General features: G+C 37.6%; 1 protein-coding gene across 8 annotated transcripts in view; it reads left to right on the top strand.

Annotated features, from left to right (window-relative positions):
- The window catches only part of EYA1 (EYA transcriptional coactivator and phosphatase 1), a gene marked incomplete at its 5' end in the record, with an annotated part of 319,290 nt that overhangs the window by 206,021 nt on the left and 90,877 nt on the right, over positions 1–22,392 (top strand). For all 8 annotated transcript variants that reach the window (XM_082601445.1, XM_082601449.1, XM_082601450.1 and 5 more), the window contains 2 exons: positions 14,082–14,160; positions 14,575–14,761. In XM_082601445.1, the coding sequence (XP_082457571.1) occupies positions 14,082–14,160; positions 14,575–14,761 (266 nt within the window). The remainder of the gene's footprint in view (positions 1–14,081; positions 14,161–14,574; positions 14,762–22,392) is intronic.

Below are 22,392 nucleotides of genomic sequence, written 5' to 3' on the forward strand. Positions count from 1 at the left end.
AGAATCTTGGATGACAGTATATGTATTTTAGTGATCTGTGAGCGTTTTACCTAGTGCTTTCTCCAATATCCTTTGACCTTTTAAATATAAGGTATGATGATGAGTTATTCAGAGATTTAGTTACTAAGATTTCATAATATTAGAATTTCACAATACTAGAAGAAATATTCTAGTAACCCAGATGACTCAGTGGGTGTTATGCTGATTAACTTCAGGAAAATTTTTGATGATCACCTCTTTGTTTCTGTGAGATTTAGAAGGTTGGACTAAAGGTACAGTGAAATCTTGCACTCTGGCGAACAGCGTAAATTCTAGAGTCAGGCTGCCTGTCCAACAGCCCTGTGCTTGCTGTCCGTGGGACTTCAGCATGGGGCTTGACTTCTCATGTCTCCATTTCTTCATCTCAAATGTGGGGATAATACTATCTGTTCCCACAGTAGTATGGTGAGGTTTAATTGAGATTATCCGTGTATATCACTCTGACCAACATCTGGCACGTAGTACGCATTCAAAGGCTTATTTTTATTTACTGTGTTCATTGTGGTAGTGATGTGGTAGTGGTGGGGGAGGGGTGATTATTATTATTATTGTTATTATCATCACTATCATCATCATCATAATCCAGCCTTCTGAAATAGTTCCAGATTAGGAAGCATTACCTAAATTCTCCTTCTCTCCCATTCCCCAGGAGGAAAAATAATTCTCTCTATATGAAATAAATATAAAAAATTTAATATATATACTATTATATATGTGTCTATACACATACATATGTATATATATAACCAGCAAAGAGAGCTCCAAGAACCCAGTAACCAAATAAGCATAGCAAAAAAAGAGCCAGATCTAACTCATGTGCTGGCAAAGAAGGAGAATCACTATCAACAAAGGTCAGGCTTTGTGTACATGATACAAATGTACAGAAGAAACAAGAGAAAACAGCCAAGAACGTGAAGAAGAAAATTAGAAGGGAGAAATGGCTGTGTTGGCAGCAGCGGTGGTGGGTGCTGGAAAGCAGGAGCAGTGGGTAACACAGAAGGGCCACGGACAAAGAAAGAAACTCAGCTCTGCAGTGATGGGGAAGAAAGCGGTATCAACCAGGTCCTTACGCCCCAGGAATCCCTGCAGCCACCGTGCGACTTGAGTGCCAGGAACTGGTGGGGAAAATGAAGGTAATAGCCATGCAAACACCAAATTATTTAGTTCAGAAACCAAGATTAGGGAGGAAGATGGGAACGTGACAAGCTATGCTCTATCGAGATGGAAAACTCTGCTGCCCATAACACAAAAAAACAGCTGCTGTTCATCATATGCCCAGCACTTTTCTAATTATTTTACATATATTATTTCATCCCTGCAACGACCCTGAACAATGGCTTTGAAGGATAAGAATCTGAAAATGCTGACGAATACATCAGAATGGAGAATGGTTTAGAACTGTCAGACCCTGCCATGTTTTCTATACGCTTAGATGACCGCACCTATAGGGGAGGCGCTTACAGAAAACTACAAAAACAACGAAATGTAGTTGCCTGTAGTATGTTTCCTGAAGGGTGGATTTGCTCTTTTGGTAACTGAGATACTGCATTACATGGCTAGCTATGTAAGTAGTAAAAGAAACACCAGCTCGTGAAGCTTAGAAAAGTTTTTTTAGAGAGCTGATTTCCGAGCGCTGTCTGTGTTTTAACATTTTCATGGCACTTAAGGAAAAGATTTAATTGGTAATTTGTGGGCATTTTGGCACTGCCTTATCTTGTGAACTAGGCCAGCCTTGGTGCCCTCGTTTAGTCCAGGTGAACCTTCTGGATTCTTCCAGCTCCGAAGTTCAACACTTGTGTCCGTGGCAGGCTACGGTGAATCTGGCACATGCCGTTTTAAGGCAAACAAGGATCAGATTTTTAAATGCACTAGTTTTTAAATGCACTAATACTAAAAGCCCACAGAGTAAAACCTCAGGGACTGGAAAATCTGATTGCTTTTACCTTTGCTGCAAGATTCTGGAAAATTCTATTTCTGCTTTTATTGGATCTCTTTTGTACATCCCGTGAAAGGTTAGAAACTTAAGTTTAACAGAGAAAGACAAGATGTTTCTGTTCGTGGACAACTGTGGAGTTCACCCTGAGGAAGTGAAATCCTTGCTGGTAGTTTTTGACATCTTCCTGCTCCCCGGGGTCAGCTTCAGTGTTTCTGGAAGAAGTTTTGGATGGTGTGAGATTTTTCTTCACGTGCCATTGACAAACATGCAAATGAGTGAGTTGAATGAGGGAGTGTGGACGGACAGAGGGTGCCTGGAGACCCCTGGGTCAACCGTGCAGATCCTGTAGATAGTGTTTTCAATGCTGCCAATCAAAGGGCGCTGACAACAGGAATGAAGGGAGGGTGTGTGAGTTTATGTGTATGTCTGTGTGTGTGTGTGTGCGCGCGCGTGTGTGCACACGTGCGTGCGTACATGTACTAAGGGCAAGAAGACTTAGGAGAAACTGCTTTTAGCCTGTGATTCACTGACCCGTTTCGCAGAATATCTGCCAAGCTTGTCATAAGCAAATTTTATTCTCCTTTTATGTAAAAGAGGCATCTGACTTGAAATCAAGCTTTTAGTTATAATTTCTTAAGAACACAAGTTCCAGACCTATTGCTGGCATCCCCATTCATTCATTTACCCGCCCCCGCCATCCTATACACTATAGACTTAGGAGACCATCGACCACAGAAAATAAGAAACTGTTCAAAATTTTGAGGCTGAGTCATAGGAAGAAAATGACATTTTGTTTAGCAATCTGTTTGAGATAAGGAAATGCAAACAATTTTCACATGAAAAGTAATTCAAGTTAAGTCTGGGCTCTTAACTGGTTAAGCTTCAGCTTTGAGGCAAAGCCAGCTTTCCCTAATAACTTAGTTCTATTGATCGACAGTTGCAGGGGGTGACCATTTCTTCTCATATTTTCATTTTATTTGGTAGTGTGTCTGAAATCTACAAATGTTTTGCTGGGAATGGTCTGTGTCACAATGGCAGTTGGAAGTTAAGAATCATAAGAACTCTAGTTCTCTTCCATTTGGGGAAACGAATTTGGAATTTAGCATCGTAAAATCCTTGGTTACTTTATTATCGCAGTTTGTTCAAAGCAGTCTTCCCCTGTGTTCACGCTAGTAGGTGGAGCTGGATGGAGACATCACAGAATCGCGGTGGTTGTGTGGAATGCCTTTCTGAGTGTTTTAGTGCCCCAGAGAAGCAGTGAGGTGGGGACATTCCTGTCATTCTGCAGCAAGAAGGTGTCAGGATTTGCCACGATAGATGGGAGGGACTACACAGATGCGCAAGCCCGAAACCCAGAGGGCTCTGGAAACCCCGCTTGGTTTATTTTCCTTTCGGTTTTATTGCTCTCTTTTAGAGGAGAAAATCACACGAATTCTAACTCCGTCTTTGTATATAATGTAGTTTGCTCTGTTAAAGAGATTGGAGTTCCAACCAGTGAGGAGAGACAAAAAAACAAGGACAGGGGTTTGTTAATGGGACGCGGAAGGGTGACAGCTCCACAGGTCTCTGCACCTCGCCGATCTGGGGCTCGTTATGCAGTGGGAACCATCCAATAATAATCTAGTAAGGACAACCACCCGGACTTCCGTTGGTCTGCCTGTCTGTAGCTTTTCAAATATATAGTTGAAGTCTTTCAGTTTATTAGTTTTTTAGAGCCTCAAAATTGCTTACCAAAATGTACTGTTAACGTTTTTTCATTATCTATAGAAATGGTATTTTTCCTTACTTCAAATATATGGTTTTAAGAAAATGTTTATTAAACCTTTTTAATAATCTGCTCTGATAAAGCCTTGGAGATTTGCACTTTCTGGCATAAAATGACAGATGAGAGTTACAGTTGGAGAAAAGCTACTGCAGCTTGCACTGATGTTCACAATTTCTCTTAATTGCTTTGCCATTCTACTCACATTTATATTTTAGTTTGTGGAATTTTTTGCATTCTAGAATTTTTTTTTTTGCTTAAGTTGATTTTTTAACAGTAATATTTTGTTTCAGTTCTTTTGGCATCTTGTGTTATTTCAAATGACAAGTGTTGAAAATTGTATGGGGATCTTTTGAAATCCAGTAATAGCAATAATTAATCAGAGATCAATACCCAAATTATTGTCGGTATGAATCGGTTTTTATTAAAATATAGAGAAATAGATGAAGAAAGATAAATAGCAAGGTTTTGTAGTCTTTATTACCCTAGTTACAAATTGTCTTTGAAATAGAAAAACTATTACTGAGATAAAAAGGAAAAGTTGGTCATTTAAAAGCCTTCTTGTAAGAAAAGGGGAAAACTTTGGTTTTAAATAGCCCATCTGGCCTTCAGAGGCTTTTCCGCAGGGAGCTCCACTGACTTCTGCCGCATAGATTGCGCCCGATGATGGACATAGCCCATGGCAAAGAGGCCAGGGAAGGAAAGCAAATGGACTTCTGTGAAAATACACGAGGGACAAATAGCATCCTGCTTGCCGAGTAAGTGCTAGAAAATGCTCTAAAACATGGGAAATACAGACAGGCCCCAGCAGGTTCCAGCATTCTTACGTTGGCTGGGATTCTGGTTTTTAATGCGAGTCCTTGTTCTCTGTTAAGTAGACCTTTGACCTACATGTTACCTTTTTTTTTTTTTTTTTGAAGTTATAGCTGGGCAGTGTTCTCCAGGTTAAGTCACACACAAAACTTTGATTTGATATTTTAAATCATGTTATAAATCAACATAGGCTGGGTTCTTCTTAACTATGAAAAAGTAGTAAGGATTTATTAGTAAAGGTTTGGAGGGGTTGGTTTATTTTTAAACTACAATTGCTTAGCATCTATAGTACTGGGTGGCCACACAGGGTCTTCTAGCAAGACTGTTTCTTGTTTGTTACGGTTGGTTGACGAGACCACCACCTTTTCCCTATAGCAACCCCTGATGGTGACAAGAAGAAAGCCAGTATTTCTGATACACTATCCTTTGGTGACTATATAATTTACTTTTAAAATTATTTACCAGCCTCAAAAGAGTTACAATGAAGAAGTCTTTTAGAAATGAGATCATTATTTATGAAATTCCTCGGATGTCTCTACCCTTTGTGTGTCTGTGATGTTTGTCCAGCGAAAAATTAATACCACTTTTCAGTCCTCCCCACCCCTTTCCCTTTTGGTAACCATAAATTTGTCTTCTACGTCTGTGAGTCTGTTTCTGTTTTGTAAATAAGTTCACTTGTATCATATTTAAATTCCACATATAGGTGATTAGCAGATACAAACTACTATATATAAAATAGGTAAACAACAAGGACCTACTGTATAACACAGGAAACTATATTCCATATCTTGTAATAACCTATAATGGAAAAGAATATGAAAAAGAATATATATATATGTGTGTAAGTGAATCACTTTGCTGTACACCAGAAACTAACACAACATGGTAAGTCAACTCTACTTCAATAATAAAAAATTGAAGTTAAGTTAAAAATATGACTTTTTACAATATATAATTCACTTTCAACATTGCTGAATCAGAGCATCTAAAGGGTGCATTTTGTGTGGTAGAATGGTAAATGGTGGCCTGGAAGTGGAGATAATGGCCATTCCCTAACTCATAGTCCTTGGGCCAGGAAATCACCATTCTCTCTCTGACAAGGATCCTACCTCACATACGGATGTGGGAAATAACCTGAGACAATGGATGTGGAAATACTGAAATATAAATGGACTGTAAAATCATAGGATGTTATTGTGTTCTAAATTTGAGATTTTTCATCTGCAAGCAAGGCTCTTATTTTCATTCATGTACCCATGAAATACCAATATCTGAGCTAGATCAGTGATATTTTATGAGCTGTTCAAAATTCATGATGCTTAATTAATTTAATATTTTATTTGATTTAAAACCCTGCTGGATTTTCTTTCCAGAAATTCAGACATATTTTAAATCCTTCCAGAAGGTGCTTCTAAGTCCTGTATTTAATATTCTTCATGTAATTTACATCTAAAGTAGTGATTATAATCTAATTTTTAAAGCTAAGCCTTCATATATCATCCAGTTTAAAAGAAACCAGTAAAGTGTGTGTCCTTTAGATAAAATCTGAGAAATAAACAATTATTATTTGGTTATTTTTCCTTTCCCCACTGTCTTTTTCATTGCCAAACAAATAAGGAAGTTGAGAGATGGGCCTTCAAATCGCTGTTGGGCCTTCAAATCGCTCTTCCAAACAGCCTTCTGCCACCATTACCACACACACACACATACACACACACACACACACACACACAAAATTGTGGAAAGGTTTCCTCTTGTTACCACACCTGCTTCTTTATGACAGTCGTATTCTCACTGGACCCTGTTGTCATTACCATCCTGGATTGAAACTCAAGTACCAGTTCTGTCTCCTACTGGAGCCTACACGAAACCCTTCAAAGGCACTAGTCAGACGTGGTTCCTCCTTGTCCATGTGAGACAGGTGAATAAGTAAAACACGTGAATTTAAGGAACTTATGGTCAGGATAAAAGCAAGGCCAATGAAACCTTGTTTAGTGCTGTTCTGAGAACAATGGTATCAATTATTAGTGAGCTCGAGTTCCCAGGAGGTAAAATCAGTGCAGAGAAGAACAGTCAGGGAAAGCTTATTGGGAAGATAGGACATTAGCCAGATCATGAAGGATGGGAAATGGGGATTGACGGAGAGAAGCATTAAATAAGAGGAGCAAGAATGAATAAGATGAATTTTCAGGATAGCAGGGACCCCATCCTGAATTCATGTAGTGAGCTGTGGGCAGGCAAGCCTCGGGAAGTAGCTTGGTGAGCATATCCCTCTCCTGCGCACCTCCATCCCCACCTCTCTACCCCGAACGCTCACCCACCCCCATCTCCAGGCCCAGTTATATAAACAAAAATATCTTTGCATTTATAACACGTCCTCCAATCCTTAAAAGGAAAATCAGAATCATAACATTTCCCGCGTCCCAATATGCTAATATTGGTATGATCGACGTTCAGATTCCTGGGTTTTTCCGATAAAGAATGTCATTTTGCTGAACTGTTATTCTTTTCTTAAATGATCAAGAAACTTCTGTCACCTACCTTTAGTCTCTTTCCCTACTTCCCTATAAACCTTTCACCCTCAGATCTTCTCCTTTGGATAGTTTATACTCACTGTGTACCAGGAATACGCTGCTTGACACTTTCTGTGTATTTTCTGTGTATTGTCCTTTTCAGTCTCATCAGATGTTTTCATTTCATTGACTGAGCAGCTCCATGTCAGAACTTGTGGTGCTCATGTAGGTAACACAAGCTAATGTTTCTTGGTGGTGCTTTCATGAGATTGTGTGTTTTTAAACTTTCCTCAAAGAATAGACTCATGACACCCACTTCTTTAGGTCCACAACACCCTCTAGAGTAGTAAGTGTGCCAATTAGATGGGCCAGTAGTTGCTGTGGACTGAACTAACTTGGAAAGGTTTTTTTTTCCACACAGTATAACATATATAATCTTCCCATGCAGAATATAAAAATTTTCAACTTTAAAAAGAAGACAATGGAATGAAAAATAATTTTGTGTCCTAGAGAAGTTCTGAAAGGAAAGATTTTTCCAGTGTTCTGGTCTGGAAAGGAGTGTCTCTCCTCCCTGTCAAAAAAGAAGAATGGCTATGATTTTTCACAATAGTAAACTATTTAAACAGATAAGGTTTTCCTTTTCACTAGTGGGGAAGAAAGTATCACCACTGCCACCCTGCTTGGAAGGTAACTTAATTCCAAACTCTACCAAGAATAATGTTGGGCATTATTGGAGCCCCATTTGAACCAATCTCTGCCAAACTCCTTGTGAGTGAGAAATAATGGATTCGAAAGGGGAATTCTTTCTACTTTGGGGGAATTTTCATGATATGTTACATAAAATATAAAACAATTTATCATAGAATATTTCTGTTCTCTTTACCTAGAGGTGACTTTTCATGTAAAATCTTTTGGATCTAGGAAGGAAAATACTTCTATATTATTTTGGTAAATGAATTCTCAATACTAAGCCGAATTCTGTGACCTAACGTTTTAAGTGAAGACTCTTGTGAATCGAACAGAAACTCTTAAGAGGATAGATCCTAATGGAAGAAGGAGGTCTGTTTTTCCTGGTCATGTCCTGCCCTTTCTCCCCTGTAGCATACATGCTTAAGTCTGGTCCATGGTGGCCTTCTACACAAATGTGCCTCATCTCCCAGGCCTGTGTAGAGTAGGAAGTGGGTTTAGTTAGCTACACACGGACGCTTTCTTAGGAGCGTTGTCATTGCTATTTTGCCTTTGCTTTGTGGTGTTCTAAGCTTCGGTGAAATTCATCTGGTAATACTGGCACCCAATCTGCATCAGATCAGCTATCAGAGTGGGACCCTTTACTCCCTATGAGCTTTGTTTAGCCCAGCTCAAGGGCCACAAATACCCAAAACAGTCTTCCATTCTTTAAATTCCTGGTGAGTGTGATTACTTTCTTAGTGTAAAAACAAAACTTATACTAGTGGGGGTTTTTGAAGCAGTTGCTAAAACACGAGTTGAATTGGTACTAAAATATAGTGGCTAGAAATAAGAGACTTTAGGTGTCCAGTAAACCTGTGGATTTTCAGGTCACATCCTACCCCTCCTGCCTCAGTAAGATGGTGATTTCTGTGTCTGAGGAGGGGCCCAGATTTGTGCCATTTAACAAACACCTCCTGGTGATTCCGTGGCAGACAGTTAGCCATATGTTGGTTAAAAAATATATATTAAAGGAAAAAGAACCCTGGTTACTTTGAGAGGCAATACATGGTGGAGATAAAGAACTTCAACTCTGGGCTTCTCTGGTGGCGCAGTGGTTGAGAGTCCGCCTGCTGATGCAGGGGACACGGGTTCGTGCCCCGATCCGGGAAGATCCCACATGCCGCGGAGCGTCTGGGCCCGTGAGCCATGGCCGCTGAGCCTGTGCGTCCGGAGCCTGTGCTCCACAACAGGAGAGGCCACAACAGTGAGGGGCCCGCGTAAAGCAAAAAAAAAAAAAAAAAACTTCAACTCTGGAGCCAGATGGCCTGGGATTGAACCCCAGGTCTGCCACACTTGTTTATCATCTTGGGCAGTTTCTTCATCTGTAAAATGGGGTATAATAGTACCTTCCTGAGGGGTGGTTGTGAGAGCTCGTGAGTTGTAACATGTAAAATATTTGATTGGCCTGGCTCAGAGTAAGCCCTTGATATGTTTTAAGTATGATTATTCTTGTCACTTCTATTTTGATTCTATGTTTGCTTCCTATGGGGTTTTTTTTTTTTTTCATCCTTATAGAATGATCCCTGGGAACACTTTAGTAAACTTCAGATCTTCCCATAAAGCAACAGAGAACAGGGTAAGAGGACATGAGAGCTCATCATATAGACTCTAAAACCAGATGGAGCTATGTTTAATTTTACTTCCATGCCATGGAAGCTATATTACCCTAACCTAACCCTCTGGTTCCCTATAGTATCGAGTTATTTTGATAGATAAAGCATGTGAAAGATGAACTTATTCCTAACATATAGTAAGCATTCAATGCATGTTTTCCATTTTTATTGTTCATATATGTCATATATATAAAATATACACATCACAGAGAAGGAGAGGGAGACAGAGAGAAATTCAGTAACCCAGGCTTAGGAGGAAAGAGGAGAAGAAGGGAACTCAGGGAAGGTTTTTCTGAGGAAAGGAGTTTCTAGTCTGTGCTGAATTGGGAAGCTGATTAGAAGTTAGCCAGGATATAGTGGGAGTGGGGAGGGAGGGAGAGGTGCAAAGAGTAACCTTCAGAGAAGCGCGTGTTGCTTCCCTTGTATGAGGCTGGAATGTGTATCTGGGTGGGTGAGGGGTGGGAATTCCTGGGAAGAGATCAAAGAAATCTAAGAGAGAAACTACAGTCAGACCAAGTAGGGCCTAATAAATAAGCCCTGGTAAGGAGTTTGAATTTGATCCTGAGGCTAATAGGGGGCAGTTACTTTTTTAACAAGGGAGTGAGAAGATGAGATATGCACCTTAGAGAAAGTATTCTACTGCTGGTGTGGAGAATAAGCTATAGGGGGCGGGAAGATGGGCAGGAGACCAGGAAGCGGGCTGTTGAAGAAATCCAGTGCTGGTGGCCTGGACTAAAAGTTATCAGCTCTCTTTCCTAAGTCCTCTGTGGAGGCGGGTGGGGCAGCCCTACAGATCTGATTCTGAGGTTAAAAATTAATACTGCCTGAGCCTGATTGTCCTGCATGTCCATCTCTGCCTGACGTAAGTTAGATCCTTGTGGAAGTTGCATTAAGTCTCCTAGGCCACTGGAGTGCTGTTAAACTCCTGCATGTGAAATGGAATGGAATCTCAGCCTGCAGTCAGCCAGTAAATGAGTATAACTTATGTTGAATTCCAGCTAATGTACAGCCGTCGAAGTAGCATGAAGTCTGGGAAGTCACTGGGGTACTATTTAGAGTACTGAACAGTGATTTACGTGGTCAGACCCCAGTGGCCTATATGTGCCAATATAGCTTCCATCGTCTTTTCTACTTTGTTCCAGGGAATAAGTTATGGAGTAAAAACATCCATTTTTAAAATATATTTTCTATATCTTAATTCATTTTCTTGGTGGATGGGGATTATTGAGGTCACTATTTATTGTTCAAAAATGTGTAGTATAGGGGCTTCCCTGGTGGCGCAGTGGTTGAGGGTCCATCTGCCGATGCAGGGGACGCGGGTTCGTGCCCCGGTCTGGGAGGATCCCACGTGCCGCGGAGAGGCTGGGCCAGTGAGCCGTGGCCGCTGGGCCTGCGGGTCCGGAGCCTGTGCTCCGCGGTGGGAGGGCCCACAGCGGTGGGAGGCCCGCGTACTGCAAAAAAAAAAAGTAGTATAAACGAAAGTAGCAAGTCATAACCTAAAAATGTGTAGTTTAAATGAAAGTCACAAGTCATAACCTGAAGAATTTTTTCCTATAAAATGTATATAATACAGTTTTCAAAAGTATTGAACAGAATAAATTTGAATTTTTATAAGGAAGTTTTTAAATGCTCATTATAAGTTTGTGATGTATATATATAGGTATAGATATAGATTTAGTGTTAATTGTTCACTGATATACAAATAATGAATGAGTCATATGCCCATGAAGTCCAGTGTTTAAAAAGAAAAAAAAACAGAACTAATGTTAACCTGGTAAGTCCTAGAGGTCCAAGCCTGTATCTTCTGTCCTCATGTAATTATCACCACAAGCCCTATATTTAATACTTGCTTAATAAGTATGTGGTTGCCACGTGCAAATGATCATTAATATGAAAAGCTTGTCTGTTGTTGCCCCTACGTTTGTGGTGAAACAAGTAATAGTTGTGTGAGAGCTCGCAGCTTATCTGTGATAGGTGTTCTGGGCACTTTGAACAACCGATGTTCCTAAAATTTACAAATGAGGAAACCTCAAATATGAGTCTGTAATAACTATGTTTAAAACTATCTTAGGAAATATTGTCCCCTCTTAATTAAAGTAACAAAATCTTTGAGATTAGCTCAAGATGGCGGAGTAGAAGGACGTGCTCTCACCTCTTCTTACAAGACCACCGGAATCACAACTAACTGCTGAACAAAAAAGTACTGGAACCTACCAAAAAAGATACCCTACATCCAAAAATAACAAATCCTCTGATTGGGTTTTCAAAGTGCGTAGATGCTTGATAAATAAGTAGGAAAAGAATTTTAGATATGCAGAGAGATTAAGTCATATTTATCTAGTTTGGGAAAGTCAAAAGAGGGAAAAGATAAATACAGTAGAGAATTTTAGAAGCGTTTACTGGAATAAACAGTAACAGTTCCAAACATTTGTGTGTTACTGTGGCTTGTTCATTATGTTTTCCAAAACATTACTTCATTTGATCTGTTTAAGAAGCCTATGAAATAGAGTTTCTACAGCTAGGGAAATTATTTCTTAGAGCAGTTAGGTGATTTGTCCAGAGTCCAAACAGCTCATAAGTAATGAACTGGAAACTCTATGTTTTCTGACTCTTTAGCCAGTACTTAAATGTTCAGTAGCAAGTAAATAATTGGTGTATATTAACTACCACATTGTACCCGAAGGCACCTGTGACTAGGCAGTTCACACTGAAGATGTCCTCCTTAAACTGCCCACGCATTTACTGCCAAGACTGCTCATTTGCCATAAAATTTTAATTTAAAAAAATGTTTTTTCTGTTTACAGAAGTAACACAGGTTCTGAGTAGAAAATTTAAAAATGTACATTGGCTCCATGAATATCATGTGACCATAGATTGCACCCCTCCATAGATTCTGAGATTTTTGTGCTTTTTGGAAATACTTTATGCTTTAAAAATATTTCAGATGAGATCACAAAGAACATTTTTGTTACTTTAGTTTTTATTTTAACAAATCAGTATGAAAAAATTTCCTGTGTCGTTAAATGTCATCATGATACTATTTCAACAGCTTCATAATATTCCATTTTCCAAATAACACCTATTAAGAACTTGGGGATGCTCTCTATGTTTTGTTATTAGAAATAACACTGAAGAATATCTTTACTAACTACCTCATTGTATAAATCCATATTTTCTTAGGTAGCCTGGCAATAAAATTGCTGGGTTAAATGATATATAAAATTTCTTGATCATGACCAAATAGCCCAATAGCTTGTCTTATTTAAATTCCCATTTTGTTGTGTATGAATGCCATTTTTTACATTTGCAAATCCCTGATCTTTTCAAAAATCTTTGCCAAAAGGATCATCAAAAATAGTGTATTATTAAAGGTACATGCACCCCTATGTTCATAGCAGCGCTATCACAATAGTCAAGACATGGAAACAACCTAAATGTCCATCAAGAGATGAATGGATAAAGAAGATGTGGTATATATATACAATGGAATACTACTCAGCCTTAAAAAAGAACAAAATAATGCCATTTGCAGCAACATGGATGGACCTAGAGATTATCATACTAGGTGAAGTAAGTCAGAAAGAGAAAAACAAATACTATATGATATCACTAATCTAAGACATGACAGAAATGAACGTATCTAAGAAACAGAAAGATTCACATACATAGGGAACAGACTTGTGGTTGCCAAGGGGTTGGCGGGTAGGGGAGGGATGGAGTGGGAGTTTGTGGTTAGCAGATGCAAACTATTACATATAGAATGGATAAACAAGGTCCTACTGTATAGCACAGGGAACTATATTAAATTTCCTGAGATAAACCATAATGGAAAAGAATATTAAAAAATGTATATGTATGTATAGTTGAATCACTTTGCTGTACAGCAGAAATTAACACAACACTGTAAATCAACTATACTTCAAGAAGAAAATGGTGTGTTGTCACTTTGCGTGGTTAAACAGTAAGATAGTAAATCCATTGAAGGAGGGGACTAAGATTTGCTCTTTGGCCTGAATCCTGTACAACGCCTGCTGTATCTTTTGACACAGAGACATTCAACAAACAGGATGTTGCCTACACAGCACATGTAATACATAAAACATTGGTCATGTTCCTGTTTGATCTTTGTTTTTATCAAATACTTCAAGTGCTTCCATTCATTCTTCTGTGAAATGAAATAACCAGCTTTTTCGGTGCCCATTCAAATGGCAAGTGCACGCTGGAAAGCATTTTGCATTTTTGGAAGTAGCATCATAGTTTTTGAGCTAGCAGGAACTTTAAAGATCATTCAATCTGATCCTGTTACTTTACAATAAGCGTATTTAATGTAAAGATACGAAAAATCCTGCTGTGTTTTACAAATTGAAATGGAAAACTCAGTGTCTAATATTTTTGCACATATGTATAATTTTGTCCATAGTTTATATGAGTTCCTCATGTCCTCAGAAATGTAAACCTCTGTACTTTTTAATTATTTGTAGTATAGTGAAACTAAAATTGTCAACCATTTTAAGAAAGCAAAATTTTAGCCATGGCAATGGATTATGGTTTCAAAGATAAACGAAACGCATTTGCAGTGAACTCCAACCCTGCTTTATCTAAATAATAATTTCCTATAGGCACATTACTTGGCATGGCTTAGTCAACCATATTTCTTTTCATTTTGTTTTAGGTAGCAGTTTTACAACATCATCAGGATTATATACAGGAAATAATTCACTCACGAATTCCTCTGGATTTAACAGTTCACAGCAGGTAATTTTCAAAGCCAGTTTAACTTCTGAAATTTAAAGAAATGCAACAGATGATTTTCTTAGGTAAAGAAGGATCCGTTTATATTACAGTATAAGCGAGACCTTTCTTAAGCCTTCTAATAGTTTTTTTTTTTTCCTCCATTAAAAATCTCTTTAGCGGTCCTATATGGTGAGTTGTTTGGTTCTCAGATTGGTTGAATTTTACCTAGAAATCATGGAATAGAAATATGAAGAGGGAATCTGAGCTTACATAAAACTGGTTTGCAAGTCTGCTCACTTCAGTCAGCGTGTGCTTGTGTGTCCCTTTGTGAAGTCAGAGAAGACGGAAGTGCAAGCACATTCACGGTTACATTCTGAAAACGCTAAGCAGCAGCCGTATTCTGACAGGTTGCTCTCGTGTGGTTTGATTTGGTAGGACTATCCATCGTATCCCAGCTTTGGCCAGGGTCAGTATGCACAGTATTACAACAGCTCGCCGTACCCGGCACATTACATGACGAGTAGCAACAGCAGCCCAACGACGCCGTCCACAAATGCCACTTACCAGCTTCAGGAACCGCCATCTGGCATCACCAGCCAAGCAGTGACAGATCCCACAGCAGGTAATTTCGTGCATTTTTATTAGTCCTGCGCGCTATGTTTCTGGTGGTTGAAATGCATTTTTCCACAGTCATATATTCACGACAGTGGTCGCACACCTTTGACAAGTTTTGGCAAGACCTTAAGTCAAGCAGCATGATGGTGACCTTAGCTTTATTTTTACTTGCTTAAAAATTTTAGTACAAAGTGTATAACTTCAAAAGTACATGAAATAGAACAGGCTTCCCTGGTGGCGCAGTGGTTGAGAGTCCGCCTGCCGATGCAGGGGACACGGGTTCGTGCCCCGGTCCGGGAAGATCCTACATGCCGTGGAGAGGCTGGGCCCGTGAGCCATGGCCTCTGAGCCTGTGCGTCCGGAGCCTGTGCTCCGCAACGGGAGAGGCCACAACAGTGAGAGGCCCGCGTACCGCAAAAAAAAAAAAAAAGTACATGAAATAGAGATTTTGTTTAGTCGTACCTATACTCAATTTTCAAGATATATATAGCTTTTTAGATGCATAAGTATAAATGTTTAGCTATAATGCTTACCTATAATTATAACTGTGTTGACATATGAATATGAAGATAAATGATATCACCTCGACTTTAATGTTTATCGTCATGAAACAGTTAATGTTTTTCAAAAAAGTCAAATAGCATCAGAGGGTTGATCATGGAAAATAGTGATTCTCCTGGCCTACCCTTTCCCACTCTTGACTTGCTGTGAATTTTTTAACAATGTATCTGAGGGCGGGCATTTTTTGTACTCCTGCACAGCCTTTGAGGGGCCCTTTCAAATGCAAGTCTCTCCATCTCTGGAAGTTTATCTGCTAGGTTTTTAACATTTCTTCCCCGCCATTAATTCTTTCTGGAACTCTTAATATTGTATGCTTAATTTCCTGAATTGGTCTCTAACTAGGTTTCTTATGTTTTCTCTCGCACTTCTTTCATCCTTAACTTTTTAAGAATGTAATCTTTCCTTTCATGGATTAGAGGTGAGCTGTTATCCTCAAAGCAGCAGCGAGTTTTTTTTCCTTTGCCTTTTATTCCTAGAGCCAAAGCCCACTGTGTCAGGTTAAAATGGTCTTACATTGTAAGGCTCACTTCTAGGATGTGATCACAGTGTTAATTCTAGGCAGTTATCCCAAATTGTGTGTGGGGGGGGGAATGTAATGGATGCTAATTTAAATTTTGACTGTAGGGTTGTCTTGTAAATCTTAGCAGATGACCCTCCCGAAAACCCCTTTAAGTGTTTAGTTGTTCTGCCTTTTCTCTTAAATGCATGCAAATGCTGTTTTGTTCTCGAGTAGGAAGTTACATCATTCTTTTTTTTTTTTTTTTTTTCTTTTTGCGGTATGCGGGCCTCTCACTGTTGTGGCCTCTCCCGTTGCGGAGCACAGGCTCCGGACGCGCAGGCCCAGCGGCCATGGCTCACGGGCCCAGCCGCTCCGCGGCATATGGGATCCTCCCAGACCGGGGCACGAACCCGTATCCCCTGCATCGGCAGGCGGACTCTCAACCACTGCGCCACCAGGGAGGCCCCCACGGAAGTTACATCATTCTTAATCTTGCATTACAACTACCTGCACATCTCCATTCTAAACATGTTTATCTTTGATTATCTTATTCCATTTACCTTTATTTAAAAAAACTCGCTTGATATAACATTCTTCACACAGTTCATGTGTAAAAAACAGTATTCATAGAACCTCATATATGTATTTCTTCTGTCTTTTAATTAGATTTCACATCTATATAATCCCACTTAAATAAACTTTGTAGGTATTGAATGTCCTGTAGAAGTTATTGTAGAATTTTCTTCGCTACCTACATTAACTTCATATAGGTATCAAGAGGAAAGATAATGGCTTGCTGAAATTTAGGGGTATCTTGTGTTTTACATGAACCATCTGGGTCGTGCAAGCTTCTCAAGGATCAAAAGGAATTTTGAAATGAGGATAGCTATGTGAATGAGGAATAGGAAAACTCTTTAGGGTCTGTGGAATAAGAGATTGAGAAAAGGAGACAGCAGAATAATTTTACTTAATTCATGACATTTTTGTTATGAAGAGAATAGAATAAAACAAACTGATGAAGACTTAATCATGTTTCTTAAATTAAGGTTGATTAGAGCTTTAAAAAAAGGCCATCTGGACATATCATAAAACTTTATCTCTGAAAGGTGACGTTGTTCTGAGTGAATTTTATTTATAAAAGGGATGCTGTGTGAGAGAGTGGGGATGAGTGGGCACGAAGCCACGCCAGATGGAAAACAATGCAAAATTATAACTTTTGAAAGGTATATATAATTTTATTTTAAGATTGAATGATCTATCTTAGGTTTTATTTGAATAAATGCTTAGTGTTTTAGGTATTTATTTCAATTTCAGTATCTTTATGGCTACAGAATAGGAATGAATTGAAATGGGGAGAAAATAATTTTTCAGATTGTTTTATATTCACCACTTCCCACTAAAACGCATGTGTAGGGATCAGCCTTTCTTGTCTTACGCAGTTAGGAGAGGAAAGTTCAGTGAGTTTACACATTGAAAAAGAAATGTGGATTTCTTTAAAAATTCAAGGAAAATCTAGTCTTTTTTTTTTTTTTAAACTTTGTGGTAAGATTGCGGATTCAGCCTAAGTTGTTTGGCATTAACTTTCCTTTCTTACTAGTCATGTGCAAAATTATAGACTTATCCTTCTTGATGAAAAGTAAGTGTTGGTGATAAAGTACATAAAAATCATTAAACTGAAGAATTAGAAGGAATGATTTATTACATATAACCTAATGTTTTTGTTTCAAGATTGAAATAAAAATAGTGAAAATAATGAATGTCTATTTTTGTTGAAGTTATTTCAGATGTTTTTTTTTTCTCTTAATAGTCTATTGGGTTTAAAGTCAGTATTTTCTAAAACTGGAAAGTTAAATTCTAGTCATTATCTGATCTTATGTATGACCAGGTTTCTGCCTTTCAGTTTCATGGAATTATGCAGTACAGATGAATTCACAGTTCATGAGTTCTTCCATACTTTATGATATCTGTTCTTTATTGTTCATAGAATCGTTATGTCATAATGAACAAATAAGATAGCTTGTAAGGCTTTTTCAGGGCAAACATGTAGGGACTCATTTATTTTTAATTGTGCATTTTAAAATTGGTATGAACAATAGTAATCTTTCAAGTCTGTGATATTATGCAGTATTACTTATAAGTATGTACCTCCTCATGAATCTTAAGTTCAAAACTTATTTTAATATGTTTGTAATTAAATATTGAAAACTTTATCCTCCTTTCATTAGGCATGTGTAATACATTAAAAATAACATAGCTTGCATATGAAAGCTTACTCTCAAATTTTAAAAACTAAAAACAGTGCCTTTGCATTCATTTAAAAAAATGAGTTTATTAGTCATGCATTGACTGTCTTAATAAAATACAATTTACATCATCTGGAGATATGTAAGAATCCATCTACTTGAGAAACATAGTGAGATTTATCTGATCATTCACCAACGTTTTAATTTACTTATTGGATTCAAGAAAATAGTGCCTACTCTTCAGCTAGCAGTGCCAGCCTCCCCACTCCCCGTTGAAGGACATCTTGGTTGCCTCCAATTTTGGCAATTATAAATAAAGCTACTATAAACATTTGTATAGGTTTTTGTATGGACATATGTTTTCACTCATTTGGGCAAATTCCTAAGAGTCTGATGACTAGATTGTATGGTAAAAGTATGTTTAGTTTGATAAGAGACTGCTAAAATGTCTTCCAAAGTGGCTGTATCATTTTGCACTTCTACCAGCAAGAATGAGAGTTCCTGTTGCTCCACATCGTCACCAGGGTTTGGTGGTGTCAGTTTTCAAATTTTGGCCATTCTAATAGGTGTGTTGTGGTATCTAATTGTTTTAATTTGCATTTTTCTAATGAAATATGATGTTGAGTATCTTCATGTAATTAGTTGCCATCTGTGTATCTTCTTTGATGAGGTATCTGTTCAGATGTTTTGCCCACTTCTTAATCAGGTTGTTTGTTTTCTTATTGTTGAATTTTAAAAGTTCTTTGTATATTTTGGATACAAGGTCCTTTATCAGATGTTGTTTTATCCCAGTCTGTGTCTTGTCTTTTCATTCTCTTAACATTACCTTTTGCAGAGCAGGAGTTTTTAATTTGAATGAACTCCATCTTATCATTTTTTTTCTTTCATGGAACATGCATTTGGTTTTGTATCTAAAGACTCATTGCCAAACCATAGGTTTTCTCTTATTGTTATGCTCTAGAAAATTTGTGGGCATAGAGTTGTTCATAATATTCTTTTATTATCCTTTTAATGTCCATGGGCTTGCTAATGACGGACCCCCTCTTTCATTTCTGATATTAGTAAGTTTTATCTTCTCTCTTTTTGTCTTGGTTAACCCTCTAGAGTTTTATTAATTTTATTGACCTTTTCAAAGAGCCAATTTTTAGTTTCATTGATTTTTCTGTTGTTTTCCTGTTTTCAATTTCATTGGCTTCTCTGTTTTTTAGTATTTCTTTTGCCTACTTTTATATATATATATAAATTTATTTATTTATTTTTGGCTGCATTGGGTCTTCGTTGCTGCACGTGGGCTTTCTCTAGTTGCGGCGAGCGGGGGTTACCCTTCATTGTGGTGTACAGGCTTCTCATCGGGGTGGCTTGTCTTTGTTGAGGAGCATGGGCTCTAGGTGTGCGGGCCTCAGTAGTTGTGGCATGTGGGCTTAGTAGCTGTGGCTCATGGGCTCTAGAGTGCAGGCTCAGTAGTGTGGCGCATGGGCTTAGTTGCTCCACGGCATGTGGGATCTTCCCGGACCAGGGCTCAAACCTGTGTCGCAGGTGGGTTCTTAACCATTGCGCCACCAGGGAAGTCCCTTCTTTTGCCTACTTTTGATTTAATTTGCCCCTCTTTTTCTAGTTTTCTAAGGTTTGAAGTTTAGATGATTGATTTTAAGTCTTTCTTCTTTTCTAATATACACATTCAATGCTATGAAGTTCCCTCTAAGCACTGCTTTTGTTGCATCCCACAATATTTGATAGGGTTTTTTTTTCATTTTCATTTAGTTCAAAATATTTTTATTTTCATTATCATTGAAGCCCTCCCTTTCAAAGAGGTGTATATTTATAAACATCCTATCAGAGAAAACTCTTAGAAATTTGATGGTATACAGTAAGAATCATTTGTTACAGCCATAGTTATTCACATCTTCCTAATTAAATGGCTTTCAGTTCTTAGAAAATGTGTTTAGTTTCTGAGAGAAGAGTATTACATGGTCCATTCAAATTCTGCTTTCTATATAAGATAATTTTGGTCACAGTCAGCTCTTTTTTTCCTTATCCAAATCTAAGTAATATTAAAATTAAATCCAATATTACTTTAATTTTTAAATGATGGATTTCATTTAAAATTTCTTATAAACTTTTAAAAGAAAATTTTTTTAATTTTGAATTTCTTTTTAAAATATTTTTCTTTGCAAAGTTACTGATTTTCTTCTGTGTTTAAAAAAATATAGAGGTAAGAAATAAAAAGAGAAAAAGACATTTTAGGATGTTTCCCTTTTGTGCAAATATCTAAACTCTTATCCCTCCTAGCCACTGAAGTGTAAAGAGTATATTATTTCCTTGCACTGAACCCTAAAATCTTAAGGCATGTTGTTACCAACATAATTGAATAGGTTTTTTTTTAAGTGGTAAAAAATAATTTAACCACTCGAGAGTTATTCATGAAGGAATTTTTAAATTGATTTTTATCAAAAGAACACTTAAGCCATTCTTTAAAAAATGTTTTTTTATCATATGTCAAAATATGAACACTCATTTGTAATCCAGTTACTGTGCTATATTTAAATAATTTGGCTTGAAAACATTTTTCTTGTCCAAAATCTCTTAGAACATCTCATAATAATTATGACAGTGATCATAATAATAATACATAGTAAAAACACAATTACTGTGTTTAGAGCTTTACATTATATTACCTTCAACCTTATAAATATACCCATGAATTAGGTACTCTGTGTCTCCATTTTACAGATGAGGAAAATGAGGCACATAGCTCTTGAATGCTCAGTAAATGTTAGGTGTTATTAAGTTAATCAGGAATTTTGAGGCCAAATTCTTATGAAAGGGCTATTCACCTGTAACATTGTATTTTTAAAATAGTACAAAGCAATCAGAGAGAGAGGGATAAAGGTAAATGATAAATAATCATTTTAGGTTAATGTGAAATAAAAGCTAATTATGTATTTATTAGGAACGAATTTTAGCACAGATGCTATAGAAAAGTTCCTTTTTCAAAGGATTTGTTCATTTGAATTTCTTACAGAAAACTTGATGTTGAAATCTACCTTTTCATGCTCTGACTGCGTGCAGACAATTTACTGGTTAAGGTGATGTACAGGAATCTTGCCAATATTGAATTTCAAGTGACAGAGGAAAAATCAGTATAAGAGGGAATTCAATATGCATGGGAAACCATTTGTTCCCTTTGCTTCTTTGATCCTTGCCAAGGCCCAGGAAAGTAGAGCAAAGCGCATGAAAAACAGGGGAACATTCTTGTGCAAAGTGGCAGGAGCGCTCTGAGCTCTCACAGGAATTCAGTGTGACAGGATGAAAAACGAAACTGCCGGCCGTCTTCCCTGTGAATGTAGGAAATTTGGGCCACATCTATACTACCTAACATGTCTATGTCTGTTCGCTATAGATATGATCCTGAGGTTTGCAATAAGCTTCCATTTTGACTCCTATACGTTGCCAAGTGAGTGGTTTTGCAAATCTTTAGGCCATATTTGCTCCTTTCCACAGATGCCTTGTGGACTTTGGAAGAGTTTGCAATTTGTTCAGCTCGAAAAGCAACTATTTCAGCAAAACAATTTTAACTAACATTTTGGAAACATTTGTCAGCAAAACAAATATTTGTATCTGAAATAGCCAGGCTATTGAGATGTGAGAAAACAAAACAGATGTTTGTTTGGCATTCTTCTGTTTGGTTGTCTTGATGGCATTTGTTTTCTTTCTTTTCTTTTTTCTTTTTTACCCCCAGGGGGTGTACAGTGTTAACCTTAATAAGATTATAAAATTCTTGGAAATAAAATTCACTCTTTTTTTTATATTGCCAGGAATGTAATAAAAATGAATTGCCGTACCTGTGAATTTTGGACTTGTTTCTAAGAAGCGAAAAATTCACTGTTTTAGCATTTACCCATTTTGTGCCTCGTTACTGGTTTCACTAATTTTTTCAGTTAGCTGGCATGAACTCAGGATCCCTTATAGAGTCAATTTTAGTACACTTGGATTCCAGTATGTCATTCTTTCTGATATTTTTACATAACAGATGATTTGAATATAAATAATAAAAATCAGAAAGCATATATTATAGAGCTAATTAAATTAGTTCACTAACCTCCCAAACATTTATTATTTCATCTTCTTTTGTAGCTAATTGAGTCATTGTTTTTGTAAAGTATTGGTATTAAGCATCCTATGGGGCCAACACAAATCAATGTAATAAGTTCCCTTGTTTAAATTAAAGGACATCAGCATTTACTGATTCAATTTTGTAATTGGAGATTGCTGGGGAAAAGGACCTAGTAAGTTACCTGTGTTTGCCATCCCTCCACCTCATTTAATTGGGACGGG

This window comes from Mesoplodon mirus, assembly GCF_964341445.2.
Source record: "Mesoplodon mirus genome assembly, chromosome: 16".
Classification (NCBI taxonomy): Eukaryota; Metazoa; Chordata; class Mammalia; order Artiodactyla; family Ziphiidae; genus Mesoplodon; species Mesoplodon mirus.